This window comes from Zootoca vivipara, chromosome 8, assembly GCF_965207765.1.
Source record: "Zootoca vivipara chromosome 8, rZooViv2.hap1.1, whole genome shotgun sequence".
NCBI classification, from domain to species: domain Eukaryota; kingdom Metazoa; phylum Chordata; class Lepidosauria; order Squamata; family Lacertidae; genus Zootoca; species Zootoca vivipara.
The window spans coordinates 59,615,935-59,635,996 of NC_142591.1; the positions used below are offsets into that span (position 1 = coordinate 59,615,935).

The window sequence follows — 20,062 nt, forward strand, 5'->3', positions numbered from 1 at the left end:
CGGCTTCCAAAAAAGTTCGCAAACCAGAACACTTACTTCTGGGTTTGCAGCGTTGGGAAGCTGATTTGCTCAACTAAGCTGTTCAAGTATCAAGGTACCACTGTATTGGTTGGCAGCAACTTCTGGGATTTCAAGCCATCTTTCCATATCCTACCTAGAGACTCCAGGAATTTAACCTGGGACCTTCCACATGCAAGGCAGCTCCACCATGCAGCTGCAAGCCTTCCTCATGCAGGTGCTTATTTTTCATAAATTAGGTCTTCTGTCCTACAGTTCAGATAATCCTTGAAGGTAGAGGACCTGATCTAAATGCACTGGTCTGAAATACAGTAGAAGAGTGCCTTTATACATTGCTGTAGTGTTTGTGTTGAGGCACGTCCATACAAATTATGCACAATATGTGCAATAGGCCATTTACTCTATAGAAGGATGTAGTACTGTGGTCTAAACCACGGAGCCTCTTGGGCTTGCCGATCAGAAGGTCGGCGGTTCAAATCCCAGTGCCAGGGTGAGCTCCCGTTGCTCTGTGCCAGCTCCTGCCAACCTAGCAGTTTGAAAGCATGCCAGTGCAAGTAGACAAATAGGTACCACTGTGGCAGAAAGGTAAACGTCGTTTCCGTGCCTTCTGGTTTCCATCCTGGTGTCCCATTGCACCAGAAGCGGATTAGTCATACTGGCCACCTGACCCAGAAAGCTGTCTGTGGACAAATGCCAGCTCCCTCAGCCTGAAAGCAAGATGAGCGCCACAACCCCCACAGAACTTAACCATCCAGGGGTCCTTTACCTTTTACTGTGATGCTTGATTATGATTGTGAATGGAGGATTCCAAGTCCCAGGGCAATCAAGCCTATGTTGCTTGCTGCTTGTCACCTAGTGGTATTAAAAGATTTTTGTTGCTGACCAATAGAAAAGAGAAGGGAGCTGATGGAAGCAAAAGCCTCCCAGCTAGACACCAGCCCTGCCTACGCAGCATGATCTAATCAGGCACAACACTGCTGTCCCAAGCGATTTTTAAAATCTAAGTCACAAAGCCTGCAACTGTTCATTGTCTGCTGCATGGCTCTCCCACATCACGGGAAAGCGTACATCAAGGGACACAAATGGAACTGAAAGTTAGCTAAAGAAGCATTGCCATTATAAAGTGCCCATGAAGGGCACATCTATGCTTCACTCAACAAGTAAAACCATCCAGTTTTTAATGCAGGATTAAAATAAAGAACTTGAAACATAAATTAGGGTGGGATAAATGTTCGAGAGACATGGATTCAAGAAAGCAGATTACATACACATCTTTTGGAATTGTTCTCAAATATAAATAGTTCTGGAAATCTGTTCAGGCTAATATCTCTGCTATGTTGGGATATCACATGCCCTAAAATATTTCTGCTTGGTTAACGAAAAGGTTTTATTATAGAAAATGATAAAGAAATTGTGCTTACCCTTATAACTGCTGCTAAGATTATAATAGCTAAAAATCTGGGGGTGGGCAAAGCATATCTTCTCCTGTATCTGAATGGATTGAGAAACTTTGGTCCATAGTAACTATGATTAAGCTAACTTATTATAAAAGAATATATATAAACCAGCCTAACAAGTTTATGGAAAAAATGGTATTTTTTTGGTAATGTTTTGGAACAAATAGTTCAATGGTAATGTTCGACCATATGCTGCTTTCAGTCTGCTGTAACAATATTTCTTTATGTTCATTATCTTTGGTTTATTTTTTTAATTAATGAAATGCTTTTAAAAATATAAAAATAAAACTACACATTTTCTGTTTTGCTTTTTCAAACATGTAATCCACATAAAACAATTTGGCACTGCTTTTTAATGTGATCTGCTTGTAAGAACATATGCAACAAACAAAAGCTGGAAACAGCTTTAGCTGGACCATGATCAGCCAAAACTATGCACCTGTAAATTCCTTAGATTTCAAAGACATCACATTAAATCATTAAATCACATTAAAGACTTGAATGTGGTTAACTTTGGATAGATTTTCATCATTGCATCAGGACCACAGGACATAACAATATGATGTGCTGGCTCAGAGAGTATATATATTTTATTTCAGCTCATTTAGATTTGTAGCTTGCCCTATAATACCAGACCACATTATGTTGTGGCATGCATTATTTTGTTGGGGGGGGGGATGTATCATCAGAAATTATACCATACAGCCATAATGATTCCTTGAGGGTAAACAAGAGGGTGTGTTTGTATGTGTATGCGTATGTGTGTGAAATTAACCTGTGAAGGCACTAGTAGCAGAAAAGAGAATGTGAATCTATGTGTATTTTGATCAGTTTCCAATAATAAAAATGCAACATGTAATAAATGTAATCTGGACCTGAGAAAATAATTACTATTTTAAGTTTGTTTAGCATTGTGAAAGATGCAGGTTTAACGGGTGATTAGTGTAAATTTTCATTTCAGCTTCAGTTGCCTGTGACTTTTATTGCTAGAAGGACAATAGTAGCAGTTTCATCTAGAACAGGCACCCCCAAACTTCGGCCCTCCAGATGTTTTGGACCACAATTCCCATCATCCCTGACCACTGGTCCTCTTAGCTAGGGATCATGGGAGTTGTAGGCCAAAACATCTGGAGGGCCGCAGTTTGGGGATGCCTGATCTAGAACATTTGTGGCTACAGACAGGAAACAAAAGACATTATCAAGTTTCTTTTTCTTTTTGTGGCTAAAGATCCAGGAGTCTTTGTTATCTGATTAATCAGAGGTCAAGTTTTAATTTGTGATTCAGGCCTGTTGGAATAAGAAACTCTTCACCTGCCAGCAGAAGGACAACAAGGAGGGAGCCAGTCTAACTTCTCTAAGGTGGGAGTTCCAAAGTCTGGGGGCAGCCACCAAGAAGGCCCTTTCCTGTGTCCCTACCAGGCATGTCTGTGTAGATGGTGGGATCAAGAAAAGATTGTCCCCCAAAGATATCAGAACCTAGGCAGGTTTGTATGAGGGATGCTAACTCATTTTGTAAAGGGGTGGATGTGATACTGAACTAGTTCCTTTGCTGGACATGTTGAACTTGAACCTGCCCAAGACTAGGTGGGCAACAGATTGCAAGGGAGGCCGATGGACCTTGGAAGGAAGACAGTTGCACCATTGAGGTGCAGAGACACACAGTCCTAAACATAGATTCAGAGCTGAGCCAATGTTCATACTAAGGGGCTTTCAAATATCATGCATGCTGTGAGACATGTGGCCAGATGGTGTGACTTTCTAGAGGCTTCCATGTAGGAAAGGTAATATTTAAATAAGGACTTAGTAGTAGTATTGTTAGTCTTTCTGCCACTGTGAAACTAAGGCAGAAGTGAACCTCAGGGAATGATCTCAGAAGGCTAGAAAGGTTTCAGCATTTCCCTTAGTCACCAACATGTGCAGCATGTGAAATCTCACTATTAGGAAACAGAGTCTGGATTAGCTGCCCTTTCCCATTGTTTCATCACTGTAAGAACTGCACAATGAACAAGCACACTGAGGTGAGACTAGTACTATGTACAGATATATTCCTAGCACTTAACACTAAGGTCTTTGTACACCACATGGAAGTCATCAATGGCATAATTATACCTGGGAAATGTAATTTCCTCTTCCCCTTTTTTCACAACAGAGCTCTAGAAATTTAAATATGGTTGTAGTAATTCAGTCCTTGCACCCATTGAGGTTTTTTTTAAAAAAATCTTTGTTTTGTTTTTTAAAGAAGAATTAGAAAGGGTTCAGTTAACAATTTTCATCACTGACTTGGAAGTCTGTGCTAATGAGCATTTTTGTAAAATTTTGATGTATTTTAATTCCTTACGGCAGAATAGGAATCCAAACAAAAGAAGAAGAAAAAGAGAATGTTTGATTTTGTTAGGGGTGATTTGAGAGGAAGGATGGGATGCAAATTTAATAAATAAATATAAGAGAATATGTTTCTCTCTTCCCCATTAACTGCAGCTTCCATAGGCTGAAAAACTGTAGGTGGGGACTTTGCAGTTAAATGCTTTTCTATGTGAAAAACAAACATCCCACTAGCATAGAATTGCAGAATTGGAAAGGATCTCAAGAGTGGGCATAATGGAAACCTGGTGGATTGGAGGGGGGGGGGGAAAGACAGACTTTTCCACACAATAGTTGTGGGTGGCAATACCAGTCCATCACACAGGCTTTCTGGGAGTGTGGAGGGGTCAGGGATGCAGACAGTCCCCTTGTCAACTGGCAGGACTCTGGCTCTGCTCTGAGCATGAACAAGAAGAATGAAATCTGGAGGAAATAACCGATTGGTTTCAGTCTCCTTCTCCATCTTGCCTAGTATGATCCACTCTTGACAGGCAGAGGCTCAGCAGAGTCTTAGGCAGATAATGTCCATTTTCTGATTTTTGCCGATCCCAGTGATTGAACCTGTGACCTTCTGCATGCAAAGCATGTGTTCTGCTGCTGAGCTATAACCTCTCTTCTAAGAAAACAAGAAGGGCAGGGGGTACATGGGGCTAATGAGGGCTGGGGGCAGATCAAAGGGAGATTATTGCTACAAACTGAGTCAGAATGGCAGGCCGCAGTTTATAACAAGGCATGTTTCTCTAGGTCTACCCTCTTACCTAAATCTTGCTACCTTGTTGCTGTGGTGTAATTCGGTGCTAAAAAGTGATGACACTTTCTGTGTCTCGAGGGTGGAGCTCTTATGCTGCGACATGTCCTCTTGCTCTGATTACGATTAGGTCACTGAGAAGGAAATGTGTCAACCTCTGGCAGGCTTGTCAGCTTACTGGGGAAATCTTTGTCATGAGTTGGAAATACTAATGAATTAGGCCATGTGCGGTCAGGGCCGGATTTAGGTTTGATGAGGCCCTAAGCTACTGAAGGTAATGGGGCCCTTTATATGTCCAGTTGTCCTTTGTCAGCGACAATTTGTTGTTTTATTGTGTTGAATATATGGTATATGGTAATTTATGGACCTAATAGGTATCTAAAGCCATTTGCACATGCAGAATGTGGGCACCCAATATATAGAAATGAGCAAAGCAGTGATATTTTAGGGAGCAGGCTAGCAGGCGGGGCCCATTACTTACATCGTAGGAGCCTACACAACACAAAACACTGTTGCTGTATGTAGGTTTTATTTTATTTGTTTTCTATCTTTTATTTTGAAAATGGACATCCAGTTTTCTTTTCCTTTAATTTTTTTTTTTGGGGGGGGGGCAAGAGAGTGGGGTCCTAAGCTATAGCTTGTTCAGTTTATACGTAAATCTGGCAACAGAATCTGCTTACTGGAGAACAAGCTTGAAAAACCCAATAAGGGATGTGGGGGGGGGGGGAGAGATTTTGAGGTTACCACTAAAAACATTAAGACCAGCAACAAAAAATTATAGAAATGTATCAGATGCAGGAAACTGACTATTGAATGACAAGGGAGTTAAAGGTGTTTTCTTTTTTCAGTGCCTTCTGAAAACATTCCTCTTCCAACAAGCCTTTTTAAGCTGAGCTTCTTTCCCATTCTGCATATGTACTAGATTTTTTAAAAAGACATTAAAAAATGTTTTATCATTTGTTGATTGCCACCTTGGGCTCCTTTGGTACAAAGGATGGGATATACATTTAATTAATAATCATGCGCTTTCCATCGCTTTCTAAAGGTCTTGGCTTATTGTTTGTAAAATATTTTGTTCATAGTCATATATGATGTGATTTAAATGCAATTTTTAAAATGATAGCTGAAGCACTGCCTCACTTCTAAACCAAAAATGGCATTGCTTTGGCTGGTGATTTGGAGATGTCAGGATTACAATATTAAGCAATGCCACCTTCACCAGACTGTTGGAATGTGGCAATAACAACAAACAGGGCAGAAAGACATTTAGATCAATGTAAATGAACAGAGTTTGGCTGCCTTTAAAAAACAACAACCAACAACAACTAGAATCTGCTTATTGGAGAACTATTTCTTAATTTTTCTTGTGCAATGTTAAGACATGCTCTGGCATGATCTAAAACCCTTAGGTGGATAAAAAAAAAGAATGCATATACTGTTTCCCTGCTGAGATCCCTTGAAGGAATAAAATGAAATAACTAAAAGAAATAAAGCAGGTTGAGTTATGATCTCTGTCACAAAGGCCCTCTGCTAAATATGGCATAACCCACAGTGGCAGAGAAAGCTTGAAATGTTAATCCTTGAAACAAATGTAAAAGCTACTGTAGGTCAGAGAGATAAAGGATAATTTTTTTGTGGCTATTCCTTAGTTATGAAATCTCAGGTGTTCACCCTTGGCTGATCTATGATAGAGCTCTGGGTCAGCGCTACCTGCAATGGTGTAGGGAGCTAGTCGAACCAGAGCCTATGCAACCACTCACTTTTCTGTAATCAATAAAGTTGTCGCCTAAATTCTGCCAAAAACAAAAACTAAATTTTGAGTCAAATGTGTGTTTATTTAGGGGGGAGGTCTCTGGGTCTGAACATGCAACCAGCAACCAGCAATTTAGTGCAAATTACTAAACATATTTTGCATGCAGTTTTGACTAATATACACATTTTTCCTAGCAATTTCCCCAGGCATAATGAAGTTTGTAAGCTATTTTTACTTATATATGCATTTTCTGCACACTGCCTGGAATATATGCATTTTTGTAGACATTGCTTTTTTGTCAAACATCATTGCAAAATTCGGATGATTTAAAACTGCGAAATAGACAGTTTCTCATTAAAATGGCAAAAATAAAAATGAATTTCTCCATTGTGCCTAATGAAATTAGAGGGTGATTCTAAATAACAACACCCCCCCTTTTTTGCATAAGCTGCTGTAACAAGTGCTAACCTGATTAAGTATTTGTGCAAAATATGTAGACCCACTGCAATAGACAGATATCCTGATAGATCACTATCGCCCACTCTGCCGCCCCAAAGTGGCAGCTACTACCAGCAGAACACCAACCAGTTATCCTTTTCCATGTAAAGATTGTTCATGGCTGCCTTTCCTGCTGCTGCTGTTCCAAGGAAATTCTTCCCTTAACTCAAGTTCCCACCAGCTGCTATTTCTAAAGTTTCGAAATGCAAACAGCTGTCTGCAGGGCTGCTTTCGAAATCCAAGAAAACCAGTGGGGATTCTATTATTGACAATAGAGGCTGTGATGCTAAGGTCAAGATGCAGGGCTTTCTAAAGGAAAACGTACAGCTCCCCAGTGGTCTGTGATTATAATTCATGCACAAAGCATGCGCTGCTACAGTGCACCTGTGCATTTTCCTCAGGTGTGCATACAGGTGAAACTCGGAAAATTAGAATATTGTCAAAAAGTGCATTTATTTCTGTAATGCAACTTTTTATTTTTTTATTTTAATTCTTACAAATGCTATCTTTTCGAAATTCCACAGTAATAAAACAAATAGTTACAATAATACAAAAATGAACATCGCTATTACATTTCATTAATTACATTCCCTTTATAATTGACCTGCCTAACGACAAATAATTACAATTACAACAAATAAAGGCTTGACATATCTTGCTTTGCATGTCATGCATCTATCTCATATATTGGTTTCACCTTTTAAGTTGCATTACTGAAATAAATGCACTTTTCGACGATATTCTAATTTTCCGAGTTTCACCTGTACATGCTTTCTCCATGAAGCCTACAAAGAGTGGGAGGAAATAATCAGAACTGGGGATTTGACAGCCTTAATGCCGAAGAGCATTATAGTCAAGCTTCCCACAAGAGGCATCATGAATGAAAGCAAAGCTTTGTTTGGAATGAGGGATATTAAAAGAGGAAGAACAACAGGAAAAAGCACAGAAGCACAAATACCATACAGCAGGCCTGCAGGACCCACCTCGCACCCTTCTTAGTACACAGGCATTTGTCCAGTAACATGCTATATTAGAAATGTTGGTGACTGCTCTGTGGAAGGTAGCAGTGGAGACTGTGGAAAGTGTCTTTGGGAGCGAGAGGGGAAATGCAAATGTTCGACCAGAGTCTCAGGTTCTAGCAAAGCCTGGACTACTTAAGTTACTTTTCACATTCTTAGCAGTTACTTTATGCATCACATAAAACAAAATACTACTTTGCCAGGGATGGAAGTTTTATGGGTGCAGAAGTTTCCTTAATTTACTAGAGCATTCTGGTGCTTTCTTGACAAAGCATGCCCACAGCTGGTGTTTCATAGCTGCCAAGTCTCCCGTTTTCCCCGGGAAATCCCCGTTTTTCCAGCTGTTCCTAGCTGAAAAAACGGATTTTTTTGTTTTCCCCCGGTATTCTGGCACGGCGGCCATTTTGGAACTGAGCACAGCAGCATCAAAAGTCACTTCTGAGCATGGTCCGCCCAGTTCCAAAATGGCGGCAGCGCTGCTTCCGGTCTGCTATTTCCGGCCCGGTACCTTATTCCTCTGACAGCAACTTGGCAGGTATGGTGTTTTTCTGTGGGTCATGTGAGAACTCAAGGTCTCACATGTGCTCAGAGACAGAGTGATATAAACCTGGCGCTGAGTCAGTTCCTTATCCTTCCTTCTCTCTTTCTGTGTTTTAGCTTCTGCAACTGGATGATGCACTTTCAAGAGAAGTTTTTGCCTTACTGGGGATCCAGTAAGTTCCTGTATGCTTTAAGCCTCAGTAAAACCCTTAATGAAGATTCTGCCTGTGTGTGTGTTTTTCTCTGATCTCTGACTAGAGTGGACTCTGCTGATTTCTTGCCCATGTCCTGCAGTTGCCCAGGCATGGAGACCGGGGTGACTGGATTTGGCACCAGCCCTGTATAGCTGTCAACTTTTCCCTTTTCCCGTGAGGAATCCTATTCAGTATAAGGGAATTTCCCTTTAAAAAGGGAAAAAGTTGACAGCTATGCAGCCCTGTCTTGCATTGAACTACCCAAATGTTGTTTTTGAACTGCTCATTTCCCACCCTGTAATGGCCTGTTTGGGGTCTGTCTGCCCTCTTTTTAAAAAGCCTTGGTCAAAGGTCAGTGTGTATGTAGATCTAATGTTCAGGTCACTTCCGGCTAGCTCGTTTATTTATTTACTTCATAAACTGTATGCACTGCAGTTTACAAAAAGAAAAGTTTACAAAAAGAAAAAAACAAGAAAACCAAGAAAATATATAATACAATACCAAAGTGCTTTTAGTACACTGATTTGAGGGGTTTTTTCCCCCTACAATCAAGCTGCTTGCATCAAAGTTCATTCAAGTTCTAGTCTATATCACTACTTCAATATTTCTGTTGGTGTGGCATCTATAAAACATATCAGAGTCTTAGGTTGTTGCCAAACCCAGGTTTCAGTAAACATCCACAGACCAAAGCATGCCCTTTAGCACATTGTTTCTGAATTCCAAATCCCTTTTGTGTTCTGACTCTTTCCCCAGATGATGAAAAAGCAATTTGTGCTCAAGCTCCCAAATGGGAGTATTCTGAAGAGCACAGAGTAATTTCCTGCACCAGAAATTGAACTCTCACCTTCTAAATAAGAACTGGCTATTGTGCCTCCAGGATGAAGTGCCTGCGGCAATGGGGCACACAGAGAGAAAGTGCAGGAGGTGGGAGACTTTAGGCATGCACTCCTTTTGTTGCAAAAAGTAGACACCCAAGGACCAAACACAGGTCCTGCAGTCATATCTGGTCAAGATGTATGCAGGCCCTTTCAGAGGTCCAGAAAAACCCAGGCCACTTCCAGCTTTTGAGGTCCTCCAGCCATAATTAAAAAAAATTAGAATTACCTCCCATGGAAACAAAATAAGTCACCAAGACACAAAAATGCAACAATTTTTTTAAACCTTTTAATACACTTGACCCAGGACCAGCCACTAATATTGGCTTGTTTATACCATCAGTTGAGCTAAGAGAAGACGTTCATCATGGTCTAATATTATGCCATCATTTTAAACTCATATTTATGAATATTTTAAACTCTTTAATAGGACAAACTCTACATCAATTAACAAAAAAGATCTTTTACCTCTTATTTGCTTACATTTGCAGCACTAAGCTGAGAAAGTGTGTCATATTCTGCTGTAATGCACATATGAGCAAGCTACAAAACTTACCAAATCTAAAATCTGAGGCCCTGGCCAAGAATCTGCCCCCCCCCCCCAATGTCACACACAGGGTATTTTCCAATGGGGTCTGGAAGACTCAATTTTTTTAACCATCTCTTAGGCGTAGAATCACACAGGGAACAAAGGATCTGCCATTGCTCACCACATCAGCCCCAGCTGCTGCTCTTGACTCCTCCCTTTCACAGTGGAAACACCTGTGACCCTGTTGCAAAGAGCGGGTATCTTATACTGTACTGTACCAGAATAATGTCAAACGCTGGAAGAGTTGTTTTTTTGTGTGTAAACCATTGTTTTACATAAGCTACCTTGGAGATCCTTCTGAAATCAGTAAGCACTGGTTCTGATATCCAACCTGTGTTTTGGGTTTTAAACAGAATCCCCAAACTGGAATAATGAAGATGAGGCCAAGAACAAATAGCCAACCTTCTAGTCCCACCGCGTTTCTTCCTTGATACCCTGAGATAATTTTTCTTCTAGAAAACTAAAGGGCTGAGTTCACATATTTTTCAGTCTTTGAGTAATAGACTGGATCCTTTTAAAAAAAAATAAAAAAATAAAAACCTAAAACAGCCTACATGACATTTGTCCACATATGGTACAAAGTGCTTGACTCCAAGCCAAGGTTGACCTTAACCTTGGCTATTTTGTTCAAAATCCCATGAGCTCTCCCTTTCCTTAAATAACATTATATATTGTTGAAAGTAGATTGCCTCTGGGAAAGCATGTTGAGAAGCTGATGCACCACCCAAAATTCTAATATAACACAATGATACATACTACTTTGTGACAAGCTCCACCCATGCTTGCCTTTGGGACTATATTGCTTTTTAATTATCTTTTCCCCTTTACTCCAAATTACGCTATCATTAATTTCAGGCAACTAGTTTCCCATATGAAGCACAATGACCTGTCGCCCAATGACTGCTTTGCACTGAAATAACAAGATATGCAGGAATTTCCTTCTTGATAAACAACCTAATTCTTTCCATGAGTTCTGAGGGAGTTCTAAATGCTGTATTCGAATACTCTTTTAAAATGACCACCCACTTAGGAAATGCCATTTGTCAAACTAAGTGACTGACACTCTTTCTGCTATAAGCATATTTCTAGAAGGGAGCCATGGTATATGAAGTAGCTAACTTTTACTGCTCAGAAAGCTTTATTATTGCTATTGTTATTAATAAACTGATCTCTGTTTACTGCCTGGAAAGTGTGCGTAGGATTGCAGCACATATTATTATGTTGTGATTATGTGCATTTGGTGAATCTATGCAAAATTCAGCCCATGCCAGAGCTGTATTTTATGTGTTTCATCATTGCATTCATCAAGACTTGCAGTTCTACTTGCAGTGTCCAGGGACGGTGAATCTGACAAGTTCCACTTTTCCTGTTTCTCATTTTTCCAATCTTATAATCTCCACACCTTCCACATCAAGTTTGTAATATTTTTTAGACGTAATCCCGAAAATTCACCAGCATTTTAGTGCAAATTTATGCAAATGTGCAATTTTTGCCTGCTATGCACATTTTTACAAAGCATTTCCCCCTACTATAACACACTCTTGTATGCTATTTTCACAAATACACAACATTTATTTTAATGCACACTTTGCCCCCGTATATGCATTTTTGTACACATTACGGGGCCAGAGAACTCCATTGCAAACTTTGAAAAGTGCAGATTTCAAAGGATGCCAGTGGTCCAGTTCACTTATTGTTTTGGAAAGGCTCACATTTAAATGTGAATTGAATTGAATTTATCCCCCATCCCCAGTTGTGTCCCTGCTGGAGTTGTCATTTGGCTATGTATTGTTTTCTCAGCTGCAAACACTAGACCAGGCATCCCCAAACTTCGGCCCTCCAGATGTTTTGGGCTGCAATTCCCATCTTCCCCGACCACTGGCCCTGTTAGCTAGGGATCATGGGAGTTGTAGGCCAAAACATCTGGAGGGCCGCAGTTTGGGGGTGCCTGTACTAGGCAGAACAACTCAACCTACAGCAGTTCTGGTTGTTACTTTTTGAGCCCTGGCTAACTGGGCCCTGCATGCCCTCTTCCTGTTTCATGTCTTCCTGCCACTGGCGGAGAAAGAGGGGTGCGGGGGGAGCCATTGTGGTTGCTCCCCCCGCACTGGGCGCCATGCCCCTGCAGGCAGCGTGCCACGCCCCCAGGACGTGTGCCATGCCCCCAGAATGCGCTTATTTGCTTATTTGGCATTAGAACTATGAACTAGGGTTACTACCACCAGTCATCATCATCAGTCATCATCATCATTTTAATTATCCACCCTTCACCCTAAGGTCCCAGCACAGGCTATAATAATTTAAAATGCAGTTTAAAATAGTTTCAAAACTTCCAATTAAAACAAAGACAGTTGAACAGGTGTAGTACTGTACCCAGCTTGAGGAATTTGCTGGCTTGAGAAGCCTACCAGATTCCCGCTCCTTGTACTCTTTTTTTTTCACTAGGAAGTTAAAATGTGTCCATACCTGAACGCTTCTGAAGAACTTGGGCAAACTTTTCAAGAACTTGGTTGAGTTTAATTTTAAAATGGCTCTTCTATTGCCTCTGTTTTAAATAGTGGCTTTATCTTGTTTTGAACCTTAAATCTTTAACGTATGCGCTGTTGTATATTTCACAGACAAACAACAAAAGCTGGGTTGTATCGAATGGCATCACTCAGCTGATGTTAAGTCTTTTTGTCAGCGGAACAGCGAGGTGGGCCCTTTCCAGCGATCCCACCAAGCTCCACCTGCATCTCCTCAGGAGGGTCCCCCATCTCCCTGGAACAGGTTTAGTGGACAAGGGGGTACAGGGGGGAATTTGCAAGTAATTGCTTCCTTTCCCTTTCCACTAACAGAAGACTTTGCATCAGCTGAGCAACACCTTTGGATATGACACTTTATAATAAGTAAATACTTTTCAAACAAGCTGCCTCAAAAGACTCTGCCCTTTCTCCCCTGCTGCCCTATTGGTACTACCTCCTAGAACACCCATGTGATACCACTTCTCATACTTACTTCCAATCCCTCCTCAAAACTCATCTTTTCTGTTAATACTTTGGCACAATCTCCTAGTTTTAATGACAGGATTCTTCAAGACATGTGTTTCATGTGTCATGAGTCCCATGGAGGTGTCATAGCAGGGATGGTCAGATTATGAGGAGAATGCGAATAGCTCCGACAGTTGGTACAATGTTTGGTGCTGGCTCTCTTGAGGACATTGTCAGTGTTTTTCTCCACACTGTGATGTGCTGCCTTCATTTATTGATTCAAATTCGGTGGCAAAGTACAGTAACAAACCAAACTACATTTTCATTAAATAACATATTATGCAGTTCAGGTATGCTTAAATTAATGTGCCTGGCATTCAACAGAATGAAATTACATTCCTGGGGGGAGGTGAAAAAATAGTTCTAGAAGCCATCTGTATTCTACAATTTATTTTCTAGCCCCAGTTGCAGCCTGAGTAACTGAAGCCGTGAATAAGCTTTTATTTATTCGCCAGGTGTTTTTTTTCCTCCAGAATTCACCCTATACGTATATGAGATTCTCTTTCATTCTTCTGCCCTGTGGCCTAAAAGAGTTGATTTCTTTTCACACAGAGAGACACACTTCTGTCTAGCACATTCTCTGTACTAAAAGAATACATACACGTGTCGGATAGCGGTAAGCATTTATTGAATCACAAATACTTCCACATTTGCTTATAAAGCCGTTTCTAAATCTATGTTTACAGCTTAGACGCTCTATAGTAAAATGAATTGAGAGGGGAAAGGGCATGATGTTTAGCTCCCCCGCTTCCCCACAGAAATAATGTGAATCGGACAAACTAGATTCAGTTGAGTAGGGACTTGGAGATTCCTCACATCTTCTCATAGACTCTTGTACAGGTGACACCTTTCACGGTGCATTCCTGAGAAATCAAAAATAACATAGGACATGTGGGTTACACTTACATAAAGCCTTTTGAAATGACATTACATCAGGAGCTGAGAACCTGTGGCCTTCTATCTATTGCTGAACTACAACTCCCATCAGCCCCAGCAAGCATGCTCAATGGCCAGGGATCATGGGAGTTGGAGTTCAGCAACATCTGGAGGGCCACAGATTCCCCACCCTTGCATCACACTATCAACCAAAACACAGTCCACCTCACATTTTAATGCTATCAAAACATATTGACTAATTATAACTTGCACTATGTGGTGTGGCTAGTATCCAATTTTTGCTTGTGCATACTTCTCTATCCCACATTTGGCTTTGTACCAACATTTCATCCCTAGCAGTCACTTGTGGGGCTTGCACACACCTCAGATCAGACCCCCCCCCCAGTCTTGCAGCATGCAGTCATTTAAAAATGCTGTTGTAAATACATTACATGCGGTCATGAAATACTTTTAATCCACAGTGTGTATGGCAGGTGGGGAACGATTTGGTTCCTTGCTTGGCTCCAGATCCCTAAGCACTGGCAGGTGGGTATGTGGTGGCGGCTGCTTGAAAACCTTAAACCTGATGATGTTTAAGCCAAAGGCACATGCACAACCTTGAAACCCCTAACCTTCATCAAGGTTGGCATTTGCACTAAACTGGGCATGCAATTAGAGAAAAGCAAGATGAAACCCAGCCATTCTTGAACCATTGCTAAATCTAATTCAAGTGTACTTTCCCCTTAGCTACTACTGTGTAATCTATTTTAAACAGGCCCTTGAAGTCTGCCCTTTCTAGAAATTGTAACAGGGATTGGAGGGTTGCTATTCAAAACTGGCAAAAATGCCCTTCAAAAAATTTGGGCACAATCCTTCAAATCCTACTATTACAATGAGAAAGCTAATAACATGGTTATAGATTTCTCACTGAAATCAATGTGATTGAAAACTGCCTAGAATGGGCCATGTATTATGTAGTTTAAAAGAGTAACTTACCACCACCATTTTCCCATCAACTAGTTTCCTCCTTATTGTTGATTCTTTGCCATTCCACTTCTGCATTTGAACCAATGCACCTTTTTCTAAGGTTACAACAGTCTGGAGACACAAAATAAAAAATAAAAATGTGACTAGTTTGTATTCCCTCCCCTTCCCCGCAAATATCAAGTCAAAGTTGGGATGCCATTTGGGGGGGGGGCAGACCTATACATCCTTGGTATTCAAGTAGCATATGGTTATATCTCAAGAGCACTTGAATTTCTTACTAATCATCATCATAGTAGTAGTAGTAGTTTTATTATATCCTTCTTATAAATGAGGTTCCTGGTGAGCTCTGTCCAAGCAACTGTTTGGGCTGACACCTGTTTAACTTCAGCATAAGTTACATAGGTGGAGCCAGGACAGGAACAGGGGAGGTTGAAAGCACCTCTGATTCATAGCTGTCAAGTTTTCCCTTTTCTCGTGAGGAAGCCTATTCAGCATAAGGGAATTTCCTTTTTAAAAAGGGAGAACTTGACAGCTATGCTCTGATTTGAAGGACTGTCTGGTCCAAGTCCACTTTCAAGATAAAGAACCAGAAGAAAGGAAGGAAAGAAAGAAAGAAGTTGCTGATCAACAGTTAGTACCTCGAGAGCAGATTGAGTGGGTGCACAGCTCACCTGGTGACAGTCTCCCCCACTTGTTGTCTCGAGAGACAATGGAGTATGTCTCTGGGAGTGAAGTCAAATCACTGCATTAGCAGCATCAAAGTGACTTGCTTGGGGTGCAAGCCTGGGCAGTGTGTACAGAGGTCCTCATCATTTCTATCTATAGCACGTATAGAAACCGTCATCTTGACCATTGGATCCACTATTGGTCTCATCCGCTCAATCTGCCGGAGCCTTTCTTCACATACATGGGGAAGTCCTTAACTCACTGAGGATTTGAGACCCATCGGCCTTGGCCAGTCAAAGCCATTTCCTGGGGTGTGGCTGCTGTCTCGTGCTGACTGCTTCTAGGAGCCACAGGTGAGAGCTGAGTGCAAGGTGGGTATCAAAGGTGGACAAACTACCCCAAAAGGTGAATAATGTGTGTCCCCCCCCCCACTAGAGATATACCGGTCCCCTAGCATCCCATGAGTGCATTGAATTCCTATTTAAATGTTAGTATTCAAGTTGTATTAAATACTTAGTCATACTTAGAGCAGACACACTAAAACGAATGAACATAACTAACTTTGGTCTATGATGAAGATGACAACTATTTTTATTTTTAAAAAATGTTCTAGCAAGAAGAAATGCCAAGCTGAGTTTATTCTGAGAGAACTGAGTGTTGGACTTTTAAGCTAACAGTGTTTTGGGGGCGCTGGCTGTCTCCTGCAACATCTGATGTGATAGCGGAATACTTTGGTTGTCTGTTGGACTGTTTGTGTTTCCACTGACGCTTGACCTGTATATTTGTAAATTGGCAGAACATATTACCGAAGAAGAAGAAGAAGAAGAAGAAGAAGAAGAAGAAGAAGAAGAAGAAGAAGAAGAAGAAGAAGCCTCCAGTGATCTCCAACGGAGAAGGAAACCTGGGTTAGTGCTGTTCTCCTGGAAAGAACTTCTCACCCCTTGGAGACTTGGAACAAGTGTAATGTTGACAAATCCTGCGCTATCTCTATCCCACATATCAAGTTGCCTTGGTTTCTGTCAAGAAAACTGAAGACCTTACAGTGCTATTAAAAGGAAGAAAGTTGAGGAGGAAGCTATCTCTCACCTTTGTTTTCCTGTCATCTGCAGTGGTTTCTTGAAATTCCTGCCCCAACTTGAAAGTGATCTGTGTATTTTTGAAGGTACTTTCAGTTCTGATTGTTACCTCATCACCCTTCATGCTGATGATGACTTTGGGTTTGGCCAAACTGCCAAGTTTTCTGGTGGCCAACCCCACCCCTACAAACCAGATAAAGAACATTATACTCCATTGGGCACTGCATACATTACACATTCCCTGGCCTCAAAAATACATCTGAAAACTAGAAGTGAAAAAAAGGAATATCAGCTGGAGAGAATTATAGTATTAGTGGAGAGTGCTACAATTATTGATTGCCAATGTTCTCCCCAAACTATATTTGAATGGGAAGATTCTTAGGGATTAGCAAATGATCTTAAAACAAAGGGGAACATCCGTCAACCACACTGGTTTATTTAAATGCAAAAGTCAATATGACACAAAATGCAATACTGGATTGAATAAAAGACCAGTGAAGACAGGACTGCCTTATATCACATATCCCCTATACACAGAAGCAATTCAGACATGAATATGCAAGACTTGGTTTCTCTTTTGAGTACTCAGTATCTGAAGACTCACATCTGCATATGTGGACTAGCTCCATTGATAAATAATGCATTTGAGGCGATATCAAGTGATCTCTGTGTAGTGCTTTTTTGGGGTCTGTAATAGTTCATTCACAGATACAAATTATCCCTTAATGCTGCAATCTTGAATTCACTTACCAGGGGATAAGTCTTACTGAACTTGTTGAACTTCTAAGTAATGTGCTTAAGATTTCACTGTTAGTGCTGCAGGAATTTCTTGATGAATACATACATATGTATTCATCAGCCCTCCCCAGAAAATCTCCATTTAAGAAATGAAACCGTCGTCGTGTATTTTAACTGTTTGAAATGCAGCCTGGTTGTATACTGCCTAACAAATGTACTGATCCTACAACAAATCCAGTCACCATTCTTGAAATATATCAGCATTTTAGAGCAATTCTCTCTTTATACTCAATTATGCCTACTATACACATTTTTGCAAATAATGCATTTTGTATGCTTTTTTCACTAATATGTTTATGGACACATTGACCAAGTTTGCACATCTTTGTATACAGAACATGGCTAGGTACTTGCATTACAAAATTCAGATAAATGTGAATTCTGAAGGAAGCTGTGTTTTTGTTTTCATATTGTTTCAGAAAGTGCAAATTAGGTAGGTTCACCTTTAAATGCAAACTAAACAGAATTTCTTCCCTATCTGTAATTAAAAGAAACATACCCTAAAAGAATATGGGACACAATATTTCTGCGGAAGGAAAACATAATTCATGATATAAAACTGGGCTCTGAAAAACACCAGGCCATCGCTAGCAGATGCAATTTCACAATATGCAAGACGATAATTAAAGGAAAGGACAGAATCTGAGCATGGTTAATAAGACAGAAGAAATGAATAATTTCTCTTGTTCAGCTTCCTTTTCAAAATGCTTTTTAAAAAAAGTTTACTGATCTGAGTGAAAAGCAAGAATCACCAAAAGAAGACATCACTGAAATGTACAGCTATGGCAGCAGTATACCAATATCCACATCAAATCTCACCCAGTTCTTTCATGTAGTCATCAAAGTTTTCACTAGAGACAAGTTTCCAGCTTCCCACAAATTTGTTGCACATTATGCAGGGCTTGCTAGACAGTGTTTCCTCAGAAGAATGGAAGTGATAGGAACAGTTCTCAGTAGGAGGCAGAAGGATTGTGTGAGCCACATGCATCTCAATGGCATCTTTTTAAGAGAGTCCCAGGATGTGTAGTGTTCAGGGCCACCCAATGCGAAGCAACAACGTCAGAGGCCAAACAATGGGCATTTTGTTCCAAGCAATTCATGCTGGTCCCAAGACTAGCAACATTGCGCCTGCCACCAACTCCTCCACTATTGTCATAAAGCAGAATAGTTGGGACTAGAACGTGATCTTGCTGTTATTATGCTGGGAGGAAGATCCGGCACAAAGCCACACTAGAGAACAATATTTGGTTTTCAGGAGGGTGTTATGGGTATGACTAGCAGTTTGCGTGTTTTCAAGAGGAGAGCAGATGCTTTTTGTTCAGGATGTAGAGAGTTTTGTGCTGGCCGCAAGAAATAATTGGGAGTATGAAATGTTCTTTATACAAGGGAGTCGGGCCTACTATCCTTGAGGAGGCAGTAGTTTTACCACTTCTGATAAACTCATTTCAAACGACATGGTTTTAGACAACTGCCATCCTGACACTCCCTTTTTGAGCAAGGTGATTGGGAGGGTAATAATAGTACAACTGTAACAGAACTTGGAGGATCCTGATTACATCTATTAGTGTTGAGTTCCAACCTGCCTTGGAGACTGACTCAGCCTTGTTCACCCTATTGGATGACCTTTATCAAGAGATAAAGGATGTGCGAATGACCTTATTACTCTTTCATTAACCTGGTATCATCCTGGACCATCTCATTGGGATGGGAATTGGGGGCACAGTTCTTCAGTGGTTCTATTAGTACTTAGAATCATAGAATCATAGAGTTGGAAGAGACCACAAGGGCCATCCAGTCCAACCCCCTGCCAAGCAGGAAACACCATCAAAGCATTCCTGACAGATGGGTGTCAAGCCTCTGCTTAAAGACCTCCAAAGAAGGAGACTCCACCACACTCCTTGGCAGCAAATTCCAGGTATACTTGCATGATACCTGGCTAAATAGTAGCATTGCAGGGAATGACAATGTCTATTAGCCCCTTGGGAAATATGCTATAGGGTCTGATAGTTCCAATCTTGTTCCTGATGTTGTTTAGCATCAAGGTGTTGGGTGAGATTTACAGCAAGGTATTGTTAACACCCAACTATAATTTCTCCATACAATTACACACACACGTGGTAGGAGACTAGGAATGCTATTCTCTTAAGATACATCTGTTCACAAGTATCAAAAATGGAGAGGAGTGACCCATTGTGACCCAAAGTTACTCTATTTCCAATTATTATTATTCTGGTGCAGAGTGATCGCTTAAGAAAAAGAGTGACAAATAGGCAAAACTTCATGCAATTTCTTTGTAGAGCATAAGTAGCAGAACTCAAATGAAAGCAAGATCTGGCGCACCACAGAGTCATCCATTGCGATGAGTAATGTAGGGGAAAGGACAAACAGATTATTATTATCGCATAGCCTGAGTTTATGAAAGCAATAAGCCTGTCAAGATAATCTGGAGCCTCTTGACCTCACATGTGGGTCAAGTGATTCAGCAGGGCAAATCTTTCGAAATATGCTGATAGACATGGTCTTGCTACTTGCATGTGAAAAGCTGGTTGCATCTCTGGCTCACCATCATTCAGGAATA

General features: G+C 40.8%; 1 protein-coding gene across 1 annotated transcript; it reads right to left on the reverse strand.

The window, feature by feature from the left end:
- Positions 1-13,692: 13,692 nt before the first annotated feature.
- Positions 13,693-18,531, reverse strand: LOC118089990 (myelin P2 protein). The gene is made up of 4 exons (XM_035125232.3): positions 18,304-18,531; positions 16,697-16,869; positions 14,954-15,055; positions 13,693-13,944 (listed from the first exon to the last, which is right to left on the reverse strand). The coding sequence occupies exons 1-4, from the start codon at positions 18,470-18,472 to the stop codon at positions 13,894-13,896; spliced, it is 495 nt and encodes a 164-aa protein (XP_034981123.2). The 5' UTR covers positions 18,473-18,531; the 3' UTR covers positions 13,693-13,893.
- Positions 18,532-20,062: the final 1,531 nt, after the last annotated feature.